The sequence below is a fragment of the Mastigoproctus giganteus genome, chromosome 12, assembly GCF_048544385.1.
Source record: "Mastigoproctus giganteus isolate SK-2022 chromosome 12, ASM4854438v1, whole genome shotgun sequence".
NCBI lineage: Eukaryota > Metazoa > Arthropoda > Arachnida > Uropygi > Thelyphonidae > Mastigoproctus > Mastigoproctus giganteus.
Window position 1 is genome coordinate 178,617,861 of NC_143586.1, and position 27,272 is coordinate 178,645,132.

At 36.2% G+C, this 27,272-nt stretch overlaps 1 protein-coding gene across 2 annotated transcripts in view; it reads right to left on the reverse strand.

Moving 5' to 3' along the window:
* Positions 1–27,272, reverse strand: part of ptc (protein patched) — a 396,675-nt gene that overhangs the window by 44,427 nt on the left and 324,976 nt on the right. Inside the window, exon 20 of one of the 2 annotated variants that reach the window (XM_090385655.1) lies at positions 20,630–20,772. The exons of the other annotated variant lie outside the window; for it this stretch is intronic. Within the exon in view, the coding sequence (XP_090241781.1) occupies positions 20,630–20,772 (143 nt within the window). The remainder of the gene's footprint in view (positions 1–20,629; positions 20,773–27,272) is intronic. 2 annotated transcript variants of the gene reach the window in all.

The following is a 27,272-nucleotide window of genomic DNA, read 5'->3' on the forward strand; positions in this document are numbered from 1 at the left end:
ATAATCACTACCGATAACCAGATCAAGAGTATTACCTGCTCTTGTTATCTCTTGAACATGCTGCTGCTGCAGAAATAATCATCCAATAAATCTTCAAAAGTCTTGCTAGTGTGCAAGTGACCAACCCACAAGTTCCAGTAAATATCTGGGAAGTTAAAATCCCCCATTATAACACAATCTGATTTACTGGCCCATTCTATTTCTCTATACAATTGTTTGTTGTAATCATTACGCCTATAACACACTCCTACTCTCATTTTTGCTTTCCCAGTGCTTATGTTGCACCAAACTGATCCAACATTGCACTGTCCATCATGTCAGCTGGATGCACTTCCTTAGATTTTATGTTTTGTTAATTAACAGCAAAACCCCTCCTCCCTTCCTACACATATTGTACTTCGCAAATTCCAATTCTGCACTGCTTATATTTGCGCGACACCACGTCTCTGATACCCCAACAATATCTGCCTTTGATAGATTGACTAGCACTTCAAATTCATCAAATTTACTATACTTCTAGCATTGGCGTACATGCAAGTATACATGCAGCTATTCTTAGTTACCCTAACACAGCCCATATATTTATTTGTTTCATAATGACTCCCACCAGTCCCTGAACTCCACAGCACCCTGCCCTCTGCTCATTCTAATAGAAGCAGGTCAAGAATCACTTTCCCCTCTGCCTGCAGCTACTATTAACGTTTTAGTCTATGAATCTCCCCCCTAAAACTGCTAAGCTAGCAGTTTTCAGACCCATCTAACGCTGCCTTGATAGCATCAGCAAACACTCTTGCACTCCTATTTAAGTATATCCCATCTCTGCAAAAGCAGTATCTTCTGTTAACAAGCACAGACCACACTGAGAAAAATTCTAACCCACGAGCCTTGCACAATCCCTCCAGGGCCGAATTGATTGTGAAGGCTCTAATCATATACTCCCTCCTATTGTGTCTGGGAAGAAATGCAGACACTTTCAAATTTAACCCTAACTCATGACTTTTTTTTAGCATTGATCTGTACTAAATAAATCTGCAGATCTATTCAATGTCATTAGTGCCAACATGCACAACAATATCATCTTTGGTACCCTTAAAAGATATGTTCTACAACCTCAACTTTTGCACCTGGCAGACATACCCTGGTTATGGGAATAAGTGGAAATGGACATCACTGAGACCACATATATTTGTGAAACGAATAGGGAAATGTCTGTGAGGTTTAGTTCTGTTTGCAAATAAGTTTGTTCTATTAATTTGACAATTCGTGATGTATTCAGTAATAAGAAAAGTTGGGATGGGCATGCTGTATAAAATAATAAAATTTTGGATATGGCATACACATGGCAAGCATATAACCAGCTCCTTGATGTAATATGGCCTTGACAATGCTCCCCCCCACATACACACTACTCTGATTGTCTGCAGTGACTCTCTGGCAGAGTAGGGGGCTGCGGGATTATACACAAGCTGATCCAGGAGCCTCCTAGAGAGTTACCAATAGGTTTTGTCCAGTGAACTAGCATTAGCATTAGTAGAGGCATATGATGCAAGAAAGCAAGCTTATTCAGCATCAGCCAAAAAAAAAAAAACCCTCTCCCATTTCACCCCTCCGTTCGTTCGAAATACCTGTCCAGTTGAGCTTTAAATTTGTTTAGGCTATCAACTTCAACAACAAGTGATGGAAGTCGGTTCCACCAACCAACCACCCGCTGGCCAAAGGCAAATTTCCGCACATCTATCCGACATCCGTCCTTCCTCAATTTGAATTTATGCCCTCTGAGGTGATTATTCTGAGAAAGATGAAGAATCCCATTGGCATTGAGCATGCTCAAACCATTCAAAGCCTTATACACCTCTATAAGATCACCTCGCCGGTGCCTAGTCTCCAGACTCTGTAATTTGCAAAACTTAAGCCTTTCTTCGTAAGAGCAACCCTTTGTTCCATTTACTAATCTTGTTGCCCTTCTCTGTACCCGTTCCAGCAGCTCTACATCCTTCTTGAAATGAGGCCTCCAGACCTGTATACAGTACTCAAGATGTGGCCTAACCATTGCCTTATACAAGGGAATAATCACCTCTTTATCCCTGCTAGAAAAATTCCTGTATATCATTGACAAGACACCATGAGCTACTCTTGCAGTTCGTCTGCACTGCTCAGAGAACTTCATATCTGCCTGCACAATTACCCCCAGGTCCTTTTCATTCTCCACCACTGTCAGTGTAGTACCGCAGAGTTGATACATTGCTCTGGGGTTATTGGTACCCATATGTAGTACTTTACATTTGTCAATGTTAAACTTCATTTGCCACCTCTCAGCCCATCTGTTCAACCTTTCCAGATCCTGTTGCAGCAGCATAGCGTCAGTAGTGTCCTTAACGACCCTGCCAACCTTTGTATCATCTGCAAACTTAGCCATTAAACTTGATATCCCATCATCAATATCATTCATAAACACCGAAAACAATGGACCCAACACTGAACCTTGAGGAACTCCACTAATAACATTAGTCCACGTTGAGCAGTGTCCATTGATTACCACTCTCTGTCTCTGCCACTCAACCATCCCCTTATCCATAGCAGCAATTTGCCTCCAATGCCACACTGCTCCAATTTGTGCAGCAGTCTTCCATGTGCAACAGTATCAAAAGCCTTTCTAAGATCCAAATATATAATATCAAAGTTATTCCCTGCATCCAGTTCTTTTGTGACTACATCATAGTATCCAATCAAATTGGTCAGGCAAGACCTGCCCTTAACAAAACCATGCTGCGTCTGAGCTATAACTGAATTCTTGTCTAGATGATCCTGCAGTGCTTCTTTAACCAGTGCCTCCATTAATTTACCTGGAACAGAAGTTAAACTAACAGGTCTATAATTACTTGTGTCAGCCTTTGATCCTCCTTTGTGAATTGGGGTTACATTTGCACATCTCCAGTCTACGGGTACCTCCCCTGAGTCCAAAGAAGCTCTCATAATTATGGCTAGGGGTTTGCATACTTCCTTTGCTGCCTCCTTTAATATAACTGGATAGATCCCATCCACCCCAGGTGCCTTTTTTATGTTTATCCTCAACAATCTCTCCTCCACTTTCCTCTCAGTTATTACAAAATCATCCAGCTCACTGCCAATGTTTACTTTACCTACATCATTCTCCTTCCTGAATAACTCCTCATGCGTGAATGTAGATGCAAAATACTCGTTTAGATTGTTAGCCACCTGAGCAGGATCCTCAACTGTTGAACCATCAATATCCAGTGGACCAATCTGATTCATCCCTTTCCTTCTCGAGTTCAAGTATGTAAAGAACTCCTTTCTGTTTTTCTTTGCATCCTTTGCCAAGGATTGTTCGTAGTCTGCCTTTGCCTGTCTAATCTCCTTTGTGACTTGGTTACAGACCAACTTATATCTATCATAGGCTTCCATGTCACCCATTAATTTGTATGTATCCCATGCATTTTTCTTCTCTGCCACATGTCTCATTAGTCCATCTGACAACCATTTAGGCCTAAACCTTGAACAATATTTCTTAGTTGGTATGTAAAGCCTGGTAGCCACCAAGATTAGTTCCTTGAATGCTTCCCATTTTGAGTTTGCTGTTGGTAACATCATCAGTTGGTCCCACTGTATAGAATTTAAATACTGTCTCAGACCATCATAGTCGCCTTTACGAAAACAAAAACCCTTCCCTTTACCTCTGATGGTAGTTACCTCCTTGAGTAAATCCCACTTCAACACACTGTGATCACTGCCACCTAGTGGTTCATTTATCTGCAGGTTCTTAATGCATGAAGAATCACTACTGATAATCAGATCAAGAGTATTGCTCCCTCTTGTTGCCTCACGAACATGCTGATGTAGAAAACAATCATCCAATAAATCCACAAAAGCCTTGCTAGTGTGCGAGTGACCAACCCACAAATTCCAGTCAATATCTGGGAAATTAAAATCCCCCATTATAAGACTCTCTGATTTACTGGCCCACTCTATTCCCCTGTACAATATATTATTATACTCATCAGAGTCATTAGGCCTATAGCACACTCCTACTCTCAATTTTGATTTCCCTATGCTTATGTCACACCAAACTGACTCGACACTGCCCTGTCCATCGATGTCAACTGGCTTCACTTCCTTTGACTTTATGTGTTTTTTAATTAATAGCATAACCCCTCCTCCCCTCCTGTCCTGTCTATCCTTTCTATATACATTGTATTCCCCAAATTCCAGTTCCGCATTACTTATATCTGTGTGACACCACGTCTCTGATATCCCAACAATATCTGCCTTTGATGTTTTGAGCAATACCTCAAATTCATCAAATTTATTTACCAAACTCCTAGCATTGGTGTACACGCAGGTATACATGCACCTGTTTCTATTCTTAGCTACCCTAACACAACCTATGTGTTTACTTGTAACGCAATGACTACCAGCAGTCTCTGAAATATCCTGCATCTTGTTTTTCAGACTTCTGCTCATTTGAATAGAAGCAGTGCAAGAATCACTTCCACCTCTGCCAGTGGCTACTGTTAATCTATTAGTCCTTGTATCCCCCCCAACTAGCAGTTTTCCGACCCACCTAACACTGCCTCGACAGCATCAGCAAAAATTCTTGCACCCTTTCTATTTAAGTGTATCCCATCCCTGTAGAAGCAATCTCTCCTGTTAACAAGTACAGTCCAGGCTGAAAAAAATTCTACCCCTTGAGCCTTGCACAATCCCTCCAGGGCCGAATTGATCGACAAGGCTCTCATCATATACTCCCTCCTATCGTGTCTGGGCAGAATTGCAGACACTTTCAAGTTCAACCCTAATTCACGGCTTTTTTTCAACAGTGACCTGTACTTGCTAAGTAATTCCGCCGGTCTCCTACTCTTAATATCATTAGTGCCAACGTGTACAACTATATCACCTTTTGTGCCCTTAAAAGATGATATCCGCTCTACAACGTCATCAACCTTTGCCCCTGGCAGACATACTCTGGTCCTATTCCACCTATCCTTTTTACAAAGCATGTTCCCCGTTTCCCTGACAATAGAGTCACCAACAACTACTAGTTCCTGTGGGACCAGCGCATTCTGCCTAGGGGGCTGCCCCTGTTTTGCCTGATGACCAAGTGCAAGCTCTGGCGTTGATGTGGGCAGCTGAGAGCTTGATGGGCCCCTCAATTTATTTCCTTAGAGGGCATCCACCCTGTCCTTCAAGGTCTCATAAAGGCCCATAACAACGCTGAGTTGTCGCCTGATTTCCTTGCACTCCTTACATCGTGCACACACAAAGACATCCCCCTTGGCAGTATCATGTCCCGTACCCGACTGCTCCGCAAACATCAAGCAAACAGTGCATTTTAATAGACTGTGATTCAGAGGGCAACTGCCCCCCTCAGTTCTCCCCTGAACCACAGCACTCCCATTAGCTTGAGCCTTTTGCTTTGCTGCTCTGGTCAGAGTCATGATTCCAATTTAATTCAATAAAATTTAAAACAAAAATTAAATCCTTAAGTTATATCCCAAAACAGTTATGTTATATATATATATATATATATTTTTTTTTTTTTTCGGTATCTAGTGTTCCCTTTATACAACTTCCGTATCACGTGTACCACTATAGTTATGTATTAATTATTTGTTACGATTAAGTCGTTATATATATTTATAGAGTTAAAAATACAATTTAATTGACAATAAAGTTTATCAAGATTAATAGATTTACTGATTAATTGACAATATTATATTATGCAGTATACTACACTAAGCTTATGCTATCGTGTAAAAATGGCGGGAATTCAGAACGGTATTTCTACGGACTCGTAAGTATTGATTAGCTTCGAAATCTCGCTATCTCAATTTAGAATAAACTAAGGATCCTGACTAGGTCTATAATCTACTTATAGAAGATAATTTGATATAACAATTGGTTAATAAATCGACTAAATTTGGTTAAAAGACCTCTCGTTCAATTTGTGACACGTGGATTTGATACCGTTACCGATACTAAGTAATATCTACGAAATCTCTGTCTAAGTTAAACTTTAAACTAAGTATCGTAACTAGGAATATAAAGCTACTCTAGAAAATAAGTTAATATGACAATTTAAACTAATAAAGCAGAAAATAAATCAGGAAAAACTTCTCTGTTTGAAGAGCTTTAAGGAGCAATGTCTCAACTATCTAGTGGATGGCCTGTGAACACCATTTTACAGCTGTATCCTCGAAATGTAAGGAAGATTGGATCTCGCCTTTATGCCCATCAATCTAAAACGACACCAATCACACTAAATAATGGAAGAGATGGGGGCAGGTTGCCTAAACGTTGCACTGGATACTAAATATGGGTTCCACCACTTCAAGCCTCCAATAAGCAAAGTGGCAGTATTGCACTGGTTGATGAGTGTCATCTACTACCTTGTATTGCCTGGTAACATAGAGGGGCAGCATTCTTCCTTATGGTGTGGGTGCTACACCTTGATCCCTGCTCACATTGGTTTGCACATGGGTGGTCACCTCCAGTATGCTAAGAGATATTTTTTTGGGACTTTCACACTAGGTTTATACCCAGGGTTACTACATTAATTAATACATTGTAGTGTACCAGGAAGAAACTCCGTTCTGATACTATGTATTCCCTTCTCCTCTAGCTGATTTCATGCCCTGATGTCCTGGAGGCAGAGAAATACAGGAATTAATTATGGATACTTTCCTTTCTTTAACCTTTCTGAAGGTGTGCAAGCAGAAATCTATCAATATTTCTGCCCACATTGTCTGTTACCAATACGAGTATTTTAACATTAGGCACATGATGCAAGATTTTATATCTTTTGCTTAAAAAACTTCAGTGTTCACACAAAACTGTCACTTTTCCAGGTATGGTATTAAGGTTTAGATGGCATCAATAAGATTTTTTTTTTTTTTGTGAAGTAATGGAGTAGAGAGAGAGGTTGCAGTGATGTTTTTATAGCTTCTAGCAGAAGCTTAATCTTTCAGAGCAGCATAATTTCTCTTTAAAGAAGGGGAATTGTGCAATCTCTCTCTCTCTCTCTCTCTCTCTCTCTCTAATGCACACAGCTAAACCTTTCAGAGCAAGCAATTGATGGGGGTGGAGGGGTGTTATTTGTGACTAAAACAAATGTTAAACTGTTAATAAACAAACATATTCCTATTTCATCACCTAAGCTATTGACAACTTCAACAAGAAATCCATTAATGCCGGACCTCAAAATTAAATGGAATTATCCATCAATTTGATCTCTTACTTTATAATTTTATTTATTTAATCAAAGAATATAATGCAAGTGAATTTGATCTGCAGTTGTCTTAAATGCAGCCCTTCTTTAAAATAACTTCCCATTAATGATGTTATGTTTTACTTTTATATTGCTTATAGTATTAGTTATCAGAAAATAAGAGAAAGAAAAAATTAATAATTAGAAATATTAGTCATACAGTGTATTTAATACTAGCCTCTTGCTTCACTAGCAAAAAACACTACTGAAGTAGATACTAATCTAGCCAAAATTTAAATTTCTCAACTATCTCAACTACCCATGGAAGTAATTATTCCAACAATTAACAATTTGCCAAATAAAAGACAACTTTCTACAATCCAGTATATAACTCAATCACCCTTAATTTGAATTTACTCTTAGTTCCTAGCATCATTTACAAACGTGAAAATTTCATGATTATTCCTTCTGCTGTTCCCTCTCAGAGCTTTAAAGACTTTAACTAAATCTAAGTTAGAAATCTGAAACTTGGTTGGCAATTTCATCCTGTAAGCAGATACGTTCTAGTGCTACACATCTTTTTTCTATCTGTAGATAAGCTCTTTCAGGCCACTGAAAGAGAACTCCTCACTTTGGACAGAAGTGAAATGATTATTAATGAAGTGGAAGCGTCACTAGGCTTCCACTTCATTAATAATTTACCTATAAGTATGAAATCTGTGGCCCAGTAATGATTTCTTCATTTTAGGGACAAGGAAGTAGTAGTAGTAGTAGTAGTGGCATGTGATGCAAAAAAGCAAGTGTATGAGCTTATGCAGCATCAGCCAAAAAAAAAAAAAAAAAATCACATTATTCCCTCCAAATGTTTGTCCAGTTCCTCCTTAAATTTACTTAATCTATCAACTTCCACAACAGATGGAAGGTTGTTCCAGCAATTAACCACCTGCTGACTAAAGGCAAATTTCCGCACATCTATTCTACATCTGTCTTTCCTTAATTTGAATTTATGCCCCCTTAGGTTCGTAAACTGAACAAGTGGAAGAATCCCATCAGAATTCAGCGTGCTCAACCCATTCAAGGCTTTATACACCTCAATCAGATCACCACGAAGGTGCCTAGTCTCCAGCCACTGCAATTTGCAGGACTTAGGCCTCTCTTGGTAAGAAGATCTCTTCATTCCCCTCACCAATCTTGTTGCCCTTCTCTGTACACATTCAAGTAAATCTACATCCTTCCTAAAATGAGGTCTCCAGACCTGTACGCAGCACTCAAGGGGTGGCCTGACCATTGCTTTATACAGAGAAACAATCACTTCCTTTTCCCTGCTAGCAAAATTCCTATATATCATCGAAAAAACCCCATGACCTGCCCCGGCAGCCTGTCTGCATTGCTCAGAAAACTTCATATCTGATTGCACAATTACTGCCAGGTCTTTTTCATTTTCTACCACCTTATGTGTAGTACCACACGGTTGGTACATTTCTCTGGGGTTACTTCTATCCATATGCAGTACTTTGCATTTGTCAAGGTTAAACTTCAGTTGCCACTTCTTAGCCCATCTGCCCAAATTTTCTAGATCCTGTTGCAGTAGCACACTGCCATTACTGTCATTAACAACCGTGCCAACCTTTGTATCATCTGCAAACCTCGACACTAAGCCTGATATACCTTCATCAATATCATTGATAAATATACAAAACAACAGTGGACCCAACACCGAACCCTGTGGTACACCACTAATAACATTAGTCCACGAAGAGCAGCACCCATTGATTACCACCCTCTGTCTTCTCCCACTCGACCATCCTTTTATCCATTGTTGCAACTTACCCTTAATACCATTCTGCTCCAATTTGTACAATAGTCTTCCATGCGCAACAGTGTCAAAAGCTTTCCTGAAATCCAAATATATGATATCAAAATTATTTTTTACATCCAGTGCCTTTGTAACCACATCATAATATCCTATGCTAGGAGGTAGATGCTTTTGGATAGCTTCCCACATCTCTTCAACTTGAGAGCCTTTCAACTTTCCCAGGAGGTTTCTGTAGTAATGCTCAGTGATGTTGTTGCCTTTTGGGAAGTAATTATGGGAAGGATCATGATATCTTTAGTTCCAAAAGACCGAAAACACGACCTTATTGACAGCCAACTGAACCTTAGCTTGAAATTTTTGAAAAATATTAAGTATGTGGTAAATGCAGCCAGTTAATAACAAATTTAAACAGGCACCACCTGCCCATGTAGAGGCCAAAAAAGTGTGAAATATCACTAATATGATTGGATGTAAAGATTTTTTTTTTTTTTTAACTTGTTTTGTTTGTTTACAAATATGATAAATAGATGTTCTAATATGATACAATAAACCAACCACAAAAGAAAATAGATGTTCCTATATCTATTTTTCTTTTGCAATTGGTTTATTGTATCATATTAGTGATATTTCACTTTTTTTTTTTTTTTAGCCTCTGTGGTCAGGTGGTGGTGGTGCTAGTCTCAATTCTTTATTTATTGGCTTATAACTGGCTGTATTTGTCCCATAATTAATATTTTCCAAAAAAAAAATTTAGATACGTATTCCTTCCATTTCTACTTTGTTTTCATTATCTATTTGTATCTTCACACATTTTCTTATGCTACGTGGTGTTGGGGGTGCGTGTGTCTGTGTGTGTGTGCACACACACACAGAGAGAGAGAGAGAGAAGTGTATAGGAGAAGATTGTTACACAAAGTGTTAATTAGATAAATATCAGGAATTAAAAGAAAAGAGTGTGAATTAAGGTAAAACGAAACTAATATAGAGAACTAAAAGAAATGAATATAAAATGAAATAACATAGAATGAAATAAGGTGAAAGCAGTTAAGATAAAATAAAACAAAACATTGCTGTATAACTTATAATTTCAATGATCTCTTCAGAGTCATCCATAGAAATTATGGGAAAGAAGGCAATATGTAGGCTTCTATTTCCAACATGGTCTGTATGCTCGGTAACACATGTTGTGAAATTAATTTGAATTTTGAGGGGAATAAAGTATGCTAAAAATTATATTTAGAGCATACAGATCATGGATGACCTTACCGAGGTGGGGAAAGATAAGAACTGAAGAGGGAATGAAAAAAGTGAAGAAAAAGCAAAAGAATGAGAGGGTAATGAACTTACCATTACCACATGGTCCAGAAAATGTTAAAATGGCATCTGTAGTCTGTTACACTAGAGGTCCCAAGTGTTAGAAATCAGAAGTAATGGATATAAAAAAAATTGGAAAAAAAAAAAAAAAAAAGCTGGAGGGATATATAAATATCTGCAAAATTACTGCAAGGATGTGTGAATATATATAATAATGATGTGTTTTGTGATAAACAAATTAAATACAAAGGACACACTTCCCAGGATAGGTGAAAATTTTTAATAACTTACAAAGCAGCAATAAAACAGCAGCTAAAACTTTTAAGGTGAAAGACAGATTGAGTAAAGGAAGGAGGCAGTATCTTGATGTTGTGTTTGCAAAACTAATGGCTCATGAGATAAGATGTAGAGTAAAGTAGAAAGATAAATGAAGTAGAGATTACATGGGCTCGGGTAGTTATTTCTCAGAATATGATAGGATAACACTGGGTTATCCAATCATATTCTATCACTAATATTGATTTCATATGCCAATGTTATCCTATCACAATGCATTAGGATATACCATCTGTAGCAATATGACATAAATATCAATAACATCAGAATGCTATATAAAAAACTGATCAACAGCCAATTTCCTCCAGCATATCTCTACTACCTTTTTAGCAAAGCTCTCAACATAATCAAATATAAAAATCTAATTACCAACCATATAAACAATAATCAATAATGTTTGAAAGTATTTTTTCTCCTTAGCTACCAGGTATGTACATAGTGAATATATAATACACTTAGCTTCTCTGGTGTCTTACAACTTAGAAAACCTGTACCCACCAATTGGCCAGCATAGTGTATTAACTTTGTGTGTGTGTGTGTGTGTGTGTGTGTATTAACTTTTATCTTCCCACATAACTGACTTTAAATACATGAAACACATTATCAGACCTATGTTCAGGGTTCTATCTACAGGAATGGGATTAGCAACCCTGAAATACTCAAGCCCATCTATTTATCCCTACTTCATTTATCTTTCTTCAACCTCTACATCTTATCTCATGAGCCATTAGTTTTACAAATGCAACATCAAGATGCTACCTCCTTCCTTTATCCAAACTGTTTTTCACCTTAACAAAATTTTAGCCTCCATTTATTGCTGCTTTGTAATTTATTAAAAATTCTCACCTATCCTGGGAAGTGTGTCCTTCATGTGTTTAATTTAATCACCAAACATCATTATATACATTTACATATTCTTGTAGTAATTTTGCATATATTTATATATCCCTCCAGCTTTTTTATTTAAATATATTTTAATATATTTTTTAAAATCCATTACTTCTGATTTCTAACACTTGGGAATGCTAGTGCAACAGACTATTTTAACAGACTATAGATGCCATTTTAACATTTTCTGAACCACACAGTAACAATAAGTTCATTACCCTTTCGTTCTTTTGCTTTTTCTTCAATTTTTCCATTCCCACTTCAGTTTTTTTGATCTTTTCCCACCTCTGTAAGGTCATCCATGATCTGTATGCTCCAAATATAATTTCTGGTGTACCTTATTCGGCCCTTTTTTCGCCGCTAAATTTAATTTCATTTCACAACATGTGTTACAGAGCAAACAGACCATGTCGGAAACAGAGGCCTACATATTGCCTTCTTTCCCATAATTGATGGATGACCTCTGAAGAAGACTGAAATTGAGTTATACGGCAATGTGTTATTTCATTTTAACTGCTTTCACAGTATTTCATTTTATTTTACATTAATTTCTTTTAGTTTTTTATATTAGTTTTGTTTTACGTTGTTTCACACTCTTTTCTTTTAATTCTTGATATTTACTTAACTCATTGTGTATACCATAGATACGAAAGTAACAAACTTCTGCTATACACGTTCTATATATTACTATTTATGCATTATGGTTATACAGTTCATTTCCCTAACCAGTGTCCCTGGTCCATAATACCAACTGTATTTCTTTCTTCTCTGCTATTTTTTCCTTTCATTATTTACTTTCTTATAATTATATATATATATATGAAAACGTATAGGATAATATACAAAACTTAATTTTGCTTACTCACAATCTAGGTGACTTTGTCTGTGGGTCAACCACCCAAATTAATAGAAATGATAAAGAATTATAGAGTGATTAGCATACTAAATACAGTATATAAAATGTATAGCAAAATAATAAATAATAGAATTAAAATTATCTCTGATGAAATATTAATAGAACAGGCAGGAGACAAAAGGAAGATCATGTACAGATAATATATTTATATTAAAACAAATAATAGAAAAACGAAAAGTTTAATTTAAAAACATTTAGCATTTATAGATTATGAAAAAGCATTTTATCGAGTAAACAGACGAAAACTATGGGACATATTGAGTAATAAAGGATACCCAAAGCATCTTACAAAAATAGTAACAGATACGGGTAATAAATTAATAGAAGTATAATAAATCAAGGAGTTAGACAGGGATGTAGCTTGTCACCAATGCTGTTTAACATATATATCGAGGATATGATATGTAAATGGAAAGAAGAAATTAATACAGGTATATATTTAAATACAAAGAATAGAATTAATACACTGTTATTTGCAGATGATCAAGTAATTATTCAAGGTAGTGAAGATAATTTACAAAGAGTAGTATTTAAATTAAACCAAATAACAGAAGAATATAAAGTTAAAATATCAACAGTGAAAACTAGAACAATAGCTTTCAAAGGGAAAAATACTGTGAGAACAAAAATAGTTATAGACAATAAAATATTAGAACAAGTAAAACATTTTAAATATCTAGGATGTGATATAACATATGAACCAGAAATTAGCAAAATTTCAAAATATATGTGGAACAATAAAAAGAACTCTGGCTAAGAAAACAAGGAAAGAAACACAATTGAAATTTTACAAAGTAATGGCAATACCAACACTTCTTTATGGTTCTGAAACATGGATACCGAAACAAAGAGACATTAATAGAATACAAGCTGCAGAAGTGAAATTTTTAAGATATGTTAAAGGATGTACAAAATTAGATAAAATACCAAACGTAAATATTAGAAAGGAATTAAAGATTTACTCAATTAATGGAAAAATTATAGAATATAGACAAAGATGGAAAGAACATGTAGAAAGAATAGAAGATAGATTCCCTAAATTATTTCCTAGCTTATACATATAGAGCAAAAGGGAAAAAAAAACAGAGAAAGACCAAAGAAAAGATGGGCAGACCTCTTCGAGATCGGAACAGGCGGATCACCTAATCCATGAAGGAAAAGATTTTTCTAATATTAAGCAGAATATTATAGTAAGATAAACATGTTAAGATATATACCTTCTATAGAAAACAGGATAATAAACAAAACTTAACTTTGCTTACTCACAATCTAGGTGACTTCTCTGTGGGTCAACCACCCATGTTTGATTTAATTTGTATTATAATTATTCTATATATATATATATATATCCGATAATTCAAAATAAAACAAAATAAAAACATAAGCCAGTAGTATGGCAAAAATGTAGAGCGAAAAATAAACATAAAAATAACGTAAAATAAAATACTATTATTACTATTATAATTAGCCATATGATGCAAGGAAGCCTGAGGCTTTTGCTGCATCAGCAAAAAAAAAAAAAAAAAAATTCTGTGTTACCCCTGAGAGAGAGAGAGAGAGAGAGAGAGAGAGAGAGAGAGAGAGAGAGAGAGAGAGGGGGGGGTCAGAAATAGAAGGGAATCACCAAGAAAGAGAAGAATGATGATATCCAGCTCAGGACCCTGGGTGTGCCAAGCCCATACTCACCAGATGTGAGCCCCTGGGGGTTAATATAAACCAAACAGGAAAGGGAAAGTAAAGGTAATAAGACAAACAGTAGCTGATTGTCCCCTATATAATTTAGCACTTTAAATCCAATTAATAAAACCAATGTCAAATTTAAAATAATCCCAATTATAATATGATTTAGCGGTACCCCCCTCGAAGGTACTAGTTCCGAAAAACATGAAATATCACCAAAAAAAGGGGTTAAAAGAACTACTAAAAGCAAAACAAAATATCAAAATAATAGACTGACCATTATGCCCCATATCGGCAGAGGACCACGAGGCCAATAATGGTCATGGAATCGCTGCATTTCAATCGCCATACAAATTGTCGCAAAGGCGAAAAGATCGAAGAACCCAACCACCCATTCCTCCTCCGATCGATCCACCTTTATTTTCCTGTTTGGTTTATTTTATTTTACGTTATTTTTATGTTTATTTTTCACTCTACATTTTTGCCATACTACTGGCTTATGTTTTTATTTTGTTTTATTTTGAATTATCGGATATATCTGGGCTTCATGTGGAGGATGTGCATTTTGTTGCCTCTAATGACAGCTTAATATTTATTTATTTTCTTATTTTATGTTAAACTTTAAGCCATTATTTATATATATATATATATATATATATATATATATATATAAAATCATCAAGAATAATACAATAGAGTAGTAAGATTAGATAATAGAGTTACAATAACGTGAATTATGGATCAGGGTCACTGCTATCGCAAAAGTACCTTACAGCCATAATGTATATATAAAATATTACTAGTATCAAATACATTAAGTAGATGCTTATGTATGGAAACGAACTATTGAAAATACGGTGTACCCTGGTGGCGATATGTTGTGAACGAAGGTGGGAAGCAAGGAACCGAAAAATAATTGTAATGATAGAAAAGTAAAACAAAACAAAAGAATATTTTTGAAGAGACAGCCTAGGTGGAGATAGCATTGCAGAGTCTTTCATAAGACACAAAAATTATGAAAGACTCTGCAATGCTATCTCCACCTAGGCCATCTCTTCAAAAATATTCTTTTGTTTTGTTTTACTTTTCTATCGTTACAATTATTTTTCGGTTCCTTGCTTCCCACCTTCGTTCACAACATATCGCCACCAGGGTACACCGTATTTTCAATAGTTCGTTTCCATACATAAGCATCTACTTAATGTATTTGATACTAGTAATATTTTATATATATATATATATATATATATATATATATATATATATATATATATATATATATATAATTATGAATAATAAAAATTAAAAATAAATAGGATAGGATGGTGAATATATAAATATCGCTGATATATAAAGATTAGTGGTCCCTGATCCATAATCCATATTATCGCACTTCAAATCCGACTTCTCTATTTATTTTTAATTTTTTATTATTCGTAATAATTATATATATATATATATATATAGAATAATTAGAATACAAATTAAATCGAACGCCAGTAGCATGGCAAACCAGTGGAGTGAAAATAAACTAAACCACAACTGTAAATAAAGTTTAGTTTATTTTCACTCCACTGGTTTGCCATGCTACTGGTGTTTGATTTAATTTATATTCTAATTTCAAGGAACATGCAGCAGATTATGCATTAGTGCTGCCCCAATGTTTGATATATTAATTTAATTTCATTATTTTTCCTTTTATCATAAATAATTTTCTTAATTTCCATTTTATTGTGATTAGTTAATTTTTCAAATCACCCTCCTCCTGAAAAGTCTGGAACTAATAGTAAAAATGTTTTTCTTTACAGGTGAAAAATGGCATTAATACACTGGATGAAAGAGTGAAATACTCTTTAGTGGTCGTAAGGGATGGATCAGGGAAATGGCAGACGAGTTCAATGCTAGACATCCTGAAAGGAATCCAATAACGCTGTGTGTGTTACTGGAGTTGGGAGGAGGGTGATCATGCACCATGCTCTTGGGCACTCAGATTGCAGCCCACAGAAATCTGTCAGATGGACAGTGCTGAAATCTTAGTGCCCAAGAGCATGGTGCATGACATTCTGAAAAAATAAAAGTTCATATCTTGCATCATCTAACTGAGGCTGATCCTGATTGACGACTTGAAATGTGCAAATGGTTTCTGCCCCAAAATGAAGCAGACAAGAGTTTCTTGGAAAGGGGTGATGTTCTCTGACAAGATGAACTTTTATGTAACTGGAGAACTGAATAAGCAGAATTTCAGACAGAGGTTAACCAAAAGCCCTCATTGATTCTCTGGTAGCAAGGAACAAGGAGTGGACAGATTAATGGTATGGTATAGTTTAGGGGACACGCATGTCATCGGACCGTTCTTCGAAAAAAACAAGTGGATGGCAAAAAATACCTGAAAATGTTGGGTGATGAAATGGTGCTAGAACTTGATTTAATTGGGGAATGACCCAAATGGAGCTTCTCTACATTATGCAATTGGATTGCATTATTGGCTCGATGATATGTTTCCTCATTGATGGATTGGGAGGAGAGGACCAGTGGAGTGGGCGCCACGATCACCCGATCTTAACCTGCTGGACTTGGTATTTTGGGGATTCTTGAAGGCACAGGTGTATGCTGTAAAAACCAGAGATCTTAATTTTAGGGAGATAATTACCAAGGCTTGTGCTGCTGTCAATCCCAATATGCTGAGAAGAATCCAAACAAACGTGGTAAGCTGGCTGAGAAAATGCATGGAGAGTCAAGGTTGGACATGGACACATTGTAAATGAGAGTAAACAAATGAAGTGTAAATCCCATTGGTTCCAGACTTTTCAGACACCCTGTCTCTGTGTATGCGTGTGTGCTTAACTTATTTATACATTATTACTTTTTAAAATTATGGTACTAATTGGGAACATCAGGTTTGTAGTGACCCCAACCAACCCACTTGTTATATATAAATCTAGCCCTGGTATGGATAGCCTTATATAACATAGATACATTTAAAAACAATAAAATTAATGTAAATTTAAAGAAGATTAGAGAAAGTTGGAGAATTAGAGAATAATGAGAAAATTAACATTCTCTTTCATGGCCATACATCTGCTACTTCCTCAGGGGCTTTGAGCAGACATATAGCCATACTAGAGGAATGTATTATACATACCCGTTTCTGTAATCTCTATACCAGTTTTGCTAGGTTAACTTTAGGTAATTACTTGGCAAATAATTTGGAATAATGAGAGTAATTTTTTTTTTGAATATATGTACTTAATTTTAAATAAACAGGGTGGTTTACATATATGACAGCAAACTGTGATAGGAGATTCAAAGCCCTATGGGTATGTATCAGATTAAAATATCACTGTACCTCACTCCATATCCTGCTGTGGTCAGACTGATGTTCAATTTTCTGACTGACCACCACAGGATAGGGAGGTGAGGTACAGTGATATTTTAATCTGATACATAACTGTAGGGCTTTGAATCTCCTATCACAGTTTGCTGTCATATACGTAAACCACCCTGTTTATTTAAAATTAATTACATATATTCAAAAAAAAAAAAAAAAAAAAAAAGCAGCAGATGTATGGCCATGAGGGAGAATGTTAATTTTCTCCAGTATTCTCCAACTTTCTCTAATCTTCTTTAAATTTACATTAATTTTGTTGTTGTTTTTATATGTATCTATGTTATATATAAGGCTATCCCTACCAGGGCTAGATTTATATATAACTAGCAGGTTGGTTGGGGTCACTACAAACCTGATGCTGCCAAGTAGTACCATAATTTAAAAAGAAATAATGTATAAATAAGTTAAGTACATATATAACCCATGCATGTATAATGTCTAATTGTCATTGTACAATAGCATTAACGTAGGAGCTAATACCCTCATTTACGGTATTTAAAAATTTAATATTTAAATCTAATTGTCATTAGACATAGTTTCAATATAATATATATTGAATGGAATAACAAGAAAGTGGAAATAAGAAGGTAAAAAAAAAAAAAAGGCAAAGTAGTCTAGTGCAGTCAAAGGCAGAAAATCCCTAAACCTAAGCAGAATGGACAGTAAAGTGAGGGAGATAGAGAATGATAGAAGGGAGACAGAAGAAGATAACTAATAAAATATATATAATAAGAAATAATTGAATTTCTTCCCTTGATTTATATATATGCATATATCAAATCCCAAATTCATATTTTTAGGCGAGTTTAGATACTTACTGACTGCCCCTTGTATAAGGAAGTAATTACCTTACAAAGTGGGATCATGAACTCCCTATCTTTACAAGCCAATGTATTGATAAATCATCAACAGGGCAATAATAATGGGCCCCTTTGTCTACTTCCCTGCATTGCGTGCACACACACCATGTCTGGCTGGATACTAACCCTAATGTTCTAATTCAACTTCTACTAGTGCACAAATTATTTTTGGGTTATCACACCTCAATTGGCTACTTAATCCAATTACAAAAATTATCACAACAAAGTTGCAGTATACATAAGTATCTAAAAGGTGGGATTAAAAATGTTGCTCATCTGTTTAGTGGGTTGTAGTGATGTACCCAGCATTCATCCATTGTCACAATTCAGTCAAAAAAAATCCCACAAAAACTGTTTACGAAACACATGCCTCTAAATTCATAATGCATGTTCATAATTGCAGAAGTGTGAGGGCATTAAAATCAGCCAATGAAATCACTGAAACTAAAAAAAAAAAAAAAAAAAAAAAAATTAAAAAACAATATACACACACACACACATGATATTTAATTTTTTGAGTGCATAGAGCATTATCTATGAGGATAAAGAAAATGTGAAATAAACAACCACATTAAACTTTTAAATTCTGTGGCACAAATTTGATAAATTCTATCCCACATGTCCATTAACACTATGGATAAAAGCCATTTGCTGATGATTTAATTATACAGTACAATTAGTAAGGTAAAATGATTTTTGGTATCAAGCATTGAAGTTATCAGGAACTAAAAGTGCATTCCTTGGCATCTGTCTTACTAAGATATTTTATGCATATTAATTTTTATAACTACTAATTTCTTGAAAAGGAATTATTACTTTGATTTCTGATACAATACTGGAAACTGAAATACTTTTGTTCATAATTTCAAGCACCACCAAATATTTAATTATAAACCCTGACTAATAAACAAGATACAGAGTGTAACCACTAGGTCGAGAAACTGTTAATATCTGCATAAAATTTGAAATATTCTTTTAGAGACATTGTGTAGGGTAACAGAGACGGCGCTAACCTGAATGGTGCTAAGGGTGAGAAGCTTCCTTAAGTGGTGCCAGTGTCGAAAAGAGCCCCCTAAATGATGGCTTGACATGGCAGTACCCTGGGTGATCATCTGGTTCGCCCACCCTTAACACCAGCCCTATAGGGGAAATATCTATATTAAAATGAATGACACGCCTCTATATTAAAATATTTAATAATATATAATGGTAAGGACTACAAGTACACCAAATGTTTTAAACAACAAAAAAAAAAAAAAAAACTTGTTTTTCATCACTAAATTTGTGCAAATTAAAGCATCAAAAGTACGCTGGGAACAAATGTTGCAAGAAGTGCTAATGTATTCATATATATATCTGTTAGTGGCATAGTGCAAGAATTCAGGGGTGGGAGGAGTTGTATTTGTAGAACATCTGCTGAGAAAACAGAGGAATCAGGATATTGTTTGTAAATTATAGTTCTTCTATACTTGGTATGCATATTTGGGGGATGAAACCTTGCAGCTCTCACTGCTGATCAACTAATTTGGCAAAAAAAAGTGAAAAAGCTAACAAAAGGTCTAAGGTGCCAAGTATTTCTCAAGCTCTTTTGGTAATGGGAATCAAACCTGAGCCTTACCACAGACAACAAGAAATACTATTTGCCGTATTAGCTACAAAGAGGCAGAGATGGGGAATATTCCCTGTTTCTGAAAATAAGAAGAAAACTGTGGGAGAGTGAGGACAAATTCAGTGGAAGCTTGCCATTCTTCAGGAGGCAAAGCAGCCTACAACATATTTTCTGAAACTAAAAGGGAAATTTTCACCTGATTTAAAGGAAAATATGGTAGGTTTCTAAAAAAATGGGAACTGTGTCCTGCTTAATCTCTCTTTCTCTCTTATATATATATATATATATATATATATATATATAGTATGTATGAGTAGAAAATGCAAGAAAAAGAAACAGGAATTGCACCTGAATGTGCAAAGCTGCAAAAGCCTTTAATTCTATATAATTATTATTATTTTTTTTTTTTAAGGTTCTTAACATTCTTTTTCTTTTAATTTCTCATTCTCTTCCTTACTTTCCTTCTATAAGGCTTGGCACCTTGTGTTAATTACTTCTCTTTTTTGTATTTTCTATTAATTACTTTTAATTTTATCATTATTTATTTATATATATACATATATATATACATACACACACACAAAGCAAAATTTCACTTGCCTAATAATGAAATCAAATTCTGAAAATGCCAACATCACTACTCCCAATAATGTAGATAATGCTCCATGAATGACAGGTACAAACATGTGCTGCAGAGTCATACCCATTCTTCGGTTTCTACTTCCTATGCTGGTTAAAAATCCCTAAAAGAATCAAGGATATGTTTATACAAATTAAAATAAAGTTCCATATCCTAAATAAAAACATACTGTAAAAAATAATTAATCAGATTATAATATCAACATGCAGTACATTTTAAGCTGAAAACTGACTTAATTTTCTGGGAATCAAATGTTGTTATGGATTATATTTACCACTAAATGAGAATAGCTACAAAATCTGTTTTTAACAAGAATTTTTGTGGCTACTTGGGGAGAAAGGTTTCTGGTCAAGAGCCAGGTTTCAGGTAATAACTGAAGTTATTACCTAAAAACTGTCTATTCTAACTCTTTTGCAACCTGATGGTTTTATTGAATCTTAATCTAAAAATAAAGCATGTGCACTAGCATATTATTTCCCCTAACTCATCTACCTCTTGCTGAATTCCTGAAACTATAACATTCAGTTCAATAACCCCATTTTCTAAAAGAGAATTGAAAAACTTTCAATAACCTTGATGTCAGCTAGTCCCAATGTATTAGTATTTTTTACTAAATTGTTCTTAATACCATTGATATTTCCTGTTTTGTTGCTTTTACTGTACTCCCTTATTTCACTTTTTTTTAAATAAAAATTATTTAAATAAATTTTTAAATAAAGTGAGCTAGCCACCATCAATTTGTGATCAATCAAATACTTTTTTTTTAATAACACTGAATTAACAACTTTTCTCCTAATGTACAGTGTGTTTAATAATAAACACAATCCCCTAATATGGCATTTTTTCAATTCTTTTAAATCTTTACATACCATAATGGGTTACAATATGCAGCAGAGAAAATTAATTTGGGAAAGTTACATAATCCTAGGGATGTTCTGTGGGATTCATATCCAGCAAATTTGGCAACAAAGGTAGCCTGGAAGTCGCTTTTGTGTTTGGCAAACCATTCTTGAACAACACTGGTAATGTGGCAGGGCACATTATCCTGCTGGAACACCTGCATCTTTCAGAGTCCCACGAAGGGGGTGTACCTGATCAGTCACAGTGAATAGGTAGTTTTTTGCATTCAGAGTGCATTATAGGGCTATGAGGGCTCCAAAGGATTCCGGATTCCCAGGTAACATTCCCATATACCATCACCTGTTTGTAACCATTGGACCAAAGGCATCAGAGTTTCTTCTCTGCAGTTTGTTGTCCTACCCTCCATACAAATGTACAGCAAGAAACATGATTCATCAGAAAAGGCATTTTTTCCCAGTCATCAATGGTTCAATGACGGCATGCAGATGCAACCTTACGCATTTTTGGCAATGGGTGGCTGTAAGCAATGGTATCTTGACTGGATGCCAATTCTGAAGGCCCATATGGAGGGTTTGTTGGATTGTGGTCTTGGAAATGGCTGGTTGTCTCCTGCTTAAACTATATACTGCTATACTATAAAAGTCTATTCTTGCCTATCACATGCTATGTGGCAGGTGCATGGGACTTTAAGGTGGTTAACAGCATGGCAAAAAAATATCTTATCCAATTTCAGATATTTTATTCCTAATGTTTTTAGCATTAGCAAAGGCACATGATGCAAGAAAGCAAGCTTATATAGCATCAGCCAAAAAAACCCCAAAAAACGCTCTTATTTCACCCATCCACTCGCTCCAATGTTTGCCAAGTTCTGCCTTGAATCTATTTAAGCTATCAACTTCTACAACAACAGATGGAAGTTTGTTCCAGCAATCAACCACCCACTGGCTAAAGGCAAACTTCCAAACTTTTTATATTCTTGCCACCTCCAGAGCGTGTAGAACTGTTTCTAGTGATGCTCTGCAGGTTCTGAATGGTTGAATACCTATTTACTATGAAATAATACTGCAGCATCTATTATATCACCGAAGAGGGCATCACCCAGCTAATATTGGTAACTATACTTTGAATGGATTTATCTGAAAAGGAGGATGTTGCTAAATTAAGATCTGAGTTTGAGAAACTGGCAACTGGAATGGAATGCTGCTCTTTTAGGCAGGGTTACAAACAGTTTTATTCCTAATGTTTTTGAATATACTAAGCAGTTAAAAGGGTTTGGTTCCAGCTTAAATGTCACATTTATGATTAAAGGTCATGGGAGTATAAACTCCCAATTAAATGTATTTGGATCTTTCGCATCGCCTCTGTCCTTGTGGAGCTGTGAAAACAATCAATCATTTAATACTAGAATGTAACCACTATTTGGATGGCTACATTACATCAACCGTTTTCCATGGTTGGTGTAAACAAGGGAGAATTTTTTGAATTTCTCCGATTTTGCTGATAGTGTGCTTAGGAGACAAAAATGCATTGTAAATGTTAATCCTTAATGAGGTGTTACACCAAAGAGTTAGGTTTTCTGGGCTCTGAGTCTTATATTGTAAGTTGTTCTTAAGAACTGTTGTTGAAAATTAAATCTTGTATATATGAGAGGTTAATGGTTATGTCTTTGCAGGAAAATAAGTCCTGTTAATGATATACATTATAAGTATTGAATTTTAATGACTATGTACAAGACCAAAGGTATTAACTTATTGGAAATTACGTTCTAGAAGGTAGTGTCGAAAACACTATTTTCTTGTGGTTGACATTTATTGTGAAATTTTTCTCTTGGAGACATATGGAAGTTAATGTTACTTGCCATCTATAGGTTGTAGACTTGTACGTAATTTTAGACTTTTATATAATTTTCATTGATACTGTTTGGTGGCTAGCTTTGCAGCTCTATTCAAATATGTCTAAGAATCTTTAGTTTTGAGTTTAAATGCAATAGAATATAGCTCACTATACAATATTTCTATAAACTATTGTTGACTTTTCTCTTCTATTTCAGGATGTCTACTACTTCTTCTTCCGCTTATCTTATATTCAACTTTCCCTTCCAATCACCATACTTCTCATTCTTATCTCCACTTCCTTTTTCTAAACACGTTGGGGCACCCAGGCTTGTCTGATAGCCCCACTAAGAGTCTTTGGTAAAAAGTAGTCCCTGGCATACCTCCTTGTGGCCAAGGTTGGGAGTCAGGGGACCAGGTGTTCCCTGCCCGCAAAGTTGCAGGTGCCAACACACACACACACACACACACACACACACACACACACACACACACACACACACACACACACACACACACACACACACACACACACACACACACACACACACACCAGCCTTGGCTTTATGCCTTTTCAGATGCTACAGCAGTATATAGGGGGAACCCTGAAGACCGCAATAAAAACAAACACACACCTTGATCTTGTCTCCTGCTTAAAGACCTTAAAGTTATTTTCCATCCATTGGCTTGCAAGGCAAGACTCCCTATGTTCACCACAACCACTGATGAGTCACGGGTGTTAACCATTGCTGCACTCTACACGGTCTGTTCTTGGAACACCTTAACTACGGCACTCCATGGCAGCCCATAACATTTGCACTTTCCACAATACTGCCACCCTTAAATTGGCTCAGTCATCCCTTTGTTTTTTTTCAAAGTCCATCAGATTGCCTATGTCAATCAAGTATTTTGTATGGACTACATGCCACAAACCTGTCACATTTACTAGTTTTCACTGCAACATGTGTACCGCTAAGCAGAGAAGAATGGCCAATTGCTAAAACATGTGGGTAATCAATGTTTGGACTGGACAGCATATACTATAGCGAAAAAAAATAAATAAAAATAAAAAAATACTATAAAAGTTCCTCCTGCCTCAGCACTTCAATTATCAGCATCAATATTCCTATCCAGCTCACTAGATGAAGGTTTTCCCTGTTAACAAGTACAGCCTGGACTGTACTTGTTAACAGGAGAGATTGCTTCTACAGGGATGGGATACACTTAAATAGAAAGGGTGCAAGAATTTTTGCTGATGCTGTCGAGGCAGAGTTAGGTGGGTCGGAAAACTGCTAGTTGGGGGGGGATACAAGGACTAATAGATTAACAGTAGCCAGCAGTGTCGAGTCAGTTTGGTGTGACATAAGCATACGGAAATCAAAATTGAGAGTAGGAGTGTGCTATAGGCCTAATGACTCTGATGAGTATAATAAGATATTGTACAGGGAAATAGTGGGCCAGTAAATCAGAGTCTTATAATGGGGGATTTTAATTTCCCAGATATTGACTGGAATTTGTGGGTTGGTCACTCGTACACTAGCAAGGCTTTTGTGGATTTATTGGATGATTGTTTTCTACATCAGCATGTTCGTGAGGCAACAAGAGGGAGCAATACTCTTGATCTGATTATCAGTACTGATTCTTCATGCATTAAGAAACTGCAGATAAATGAACCACTAGGTGGCAGTGATCACAGGTGTTGAAGTGGGATTTACTCAAGGAGGTAACTACCATCAGAGGTAAAGGGAAGGGTTTTTGTTTTCGTAAAGGCGACTATGATGGTCTGAGACAGTATTTAAATTCTATACAGTGGGACCAACTGATGATGTTACCAACAGCAAACTCAAAATGGGAAGCATTCAAGGAACTAATCTTGAAGGCTACCAGGCTTTACATACCAACTAAGAAATATTGTTCAAGGTTTAGGCCTAAATGGTTGTCAGATGAACTAATGAGACATGTGGCAGAGAAGAAAAATGCATGGGATACATACAAATTAATGGGTGACATGGAAGCCTATGATAGATATAAGTTGGCCTGTAACCAAGTCACAAAGGAGATTAGGCAGGCAAAGGCAGACTACGAACAATCCTTGGCAAAGGATGCAAAGAAAAACAGAAAAGAGTTCTTTACCTATTTAAACTCAAGAAGGAAATGGATGAATCAGATTGGTCCACTGGATATTGATGGTTCAACAGTTGAGGATCCTGCCCAGGTGGATAACAATCTAAATGAGTATTTTGCATCTACATTCACGCATGAGGAGTTATTCAGGAAGGAGAATGATGTAGGTAAAGTAAACACTGGCAGTGAGCTGGATGATTTTGTAATAACTGAGAGGAAAGTGGAGGAGAGATTGTTGAGGATAAACATAAAAAAGGCACCTGGGGTGGATGGGATCTATCCAGTTATATTAAAGGAGGCAGCAAAGGAGGTAAGCAAACCCCCTAGCCATAATTATGAGAGCTTCTTTGGACTCAGGGGAGGTACCCATAGACTGGAGATGTGCAAATGTAACCCCAATTCACAAAGGAGGATCAAAGGCTGACACAAATAATTATAGACCTGTTAGTTTAACTTCTGTTCCAGGTAAATTAATGGAGGCACTGGTTAAAGAAGCACTGCAGGATCATCTAGACAAGAATTCAGTTATAGCTCAGACGCAGCATGGTTTTGTTAAGGGCAGGTCTTGCCTGACCAATTTGATTGGATACTATGATGTAGTCACAAAAGAACTGGATGCAGGGAATAACTTTGATATTATATATTTGGATCTTAGAAAGGCTTTTGATACTGTTGCACATGGAAGACTGCTGCACAAATTGGAGCAGTGTGGCATTGGAGGCAAATTGCTGCTATGGATAAGGGGATGGTTGAGTGGCAGAAGACAGAGAGTGGTAATCAATGGACACTGCTCAACGTGGACTAATGTTATTAGTGGAGTTCCTCAGGGTTCAGTGTTGGGTCCGTTGTTGTTTTTGGTGTTTATGAATGATATTGATGATGGAATATCAAGTTTAATGTCCAAGTTTGCAGATGATACAAATGTTGGCAGGGTTGTTAAGGACACCACTGACGCTATGCTGCTGCAACAGGATCTGGAAAGGTTGAACAGATGGGCTGAGAGGTGGCAAATGAAGTTTAACATTGACAAATGTAAAGTACTACATATGGGAAACAGTAACCCCAGAGCAACGTATCAACTCTGCGGTACTACACTGACAGTGGTGGAGAATGAAAAGGACCTGGGGGTAATTGTGCAGGCAGATATGAAGTTCTCTGAGCAGTGCAGACGAGCCGCAAAAGTAGCTCATGGTGTCTTGTCAATGATATACAGGAATTTTTCTAGCAGGGATAAGGAGGTGATTATTCCCTTGTATAAGGCAATGGTTAGGCCACATCTTGAGTACTGTATACAGGTCTGGAGGCCTCATTTCAAGAAGGATGTAGAGCTGCTGGAACGGGTACAGAGAAGGGCAACAAGATTAGTGAATGGAACAAAGGGTTGCTCTTACGAAGAAAGGCTTAAGTTTTGCAAATAACAGAGTCTGGAGACTAGGCACCGGCGAGGTGATCTGATAGAGGTGTATAAGGCTTTGAATGGTTTGAGCATGCTCAATGCCAATGGGATTCTTCATCTTGCTCAGAATAATCAGCTCAGAGGGCATAAATTCAAATTGAAGAAGGACAGATGTCGGATAGATGTGCGGAAATTTTCCTTTGGCCAGCGGGTGGTTAGTTGGTGGAACCGACTTCCATCACCTGTTGTTGAAGTTGATAGCCTAAACAAATTTAAGGCTCAACTGGACAGGTATTTCGAGCGAACGGAGGGGTGAAATGGGAGTGGTGTGTTTTTTTTTTTGTCTGATGCTGAATAAGCTTGCTTTCTTGCATCATATGCTTCTACTAA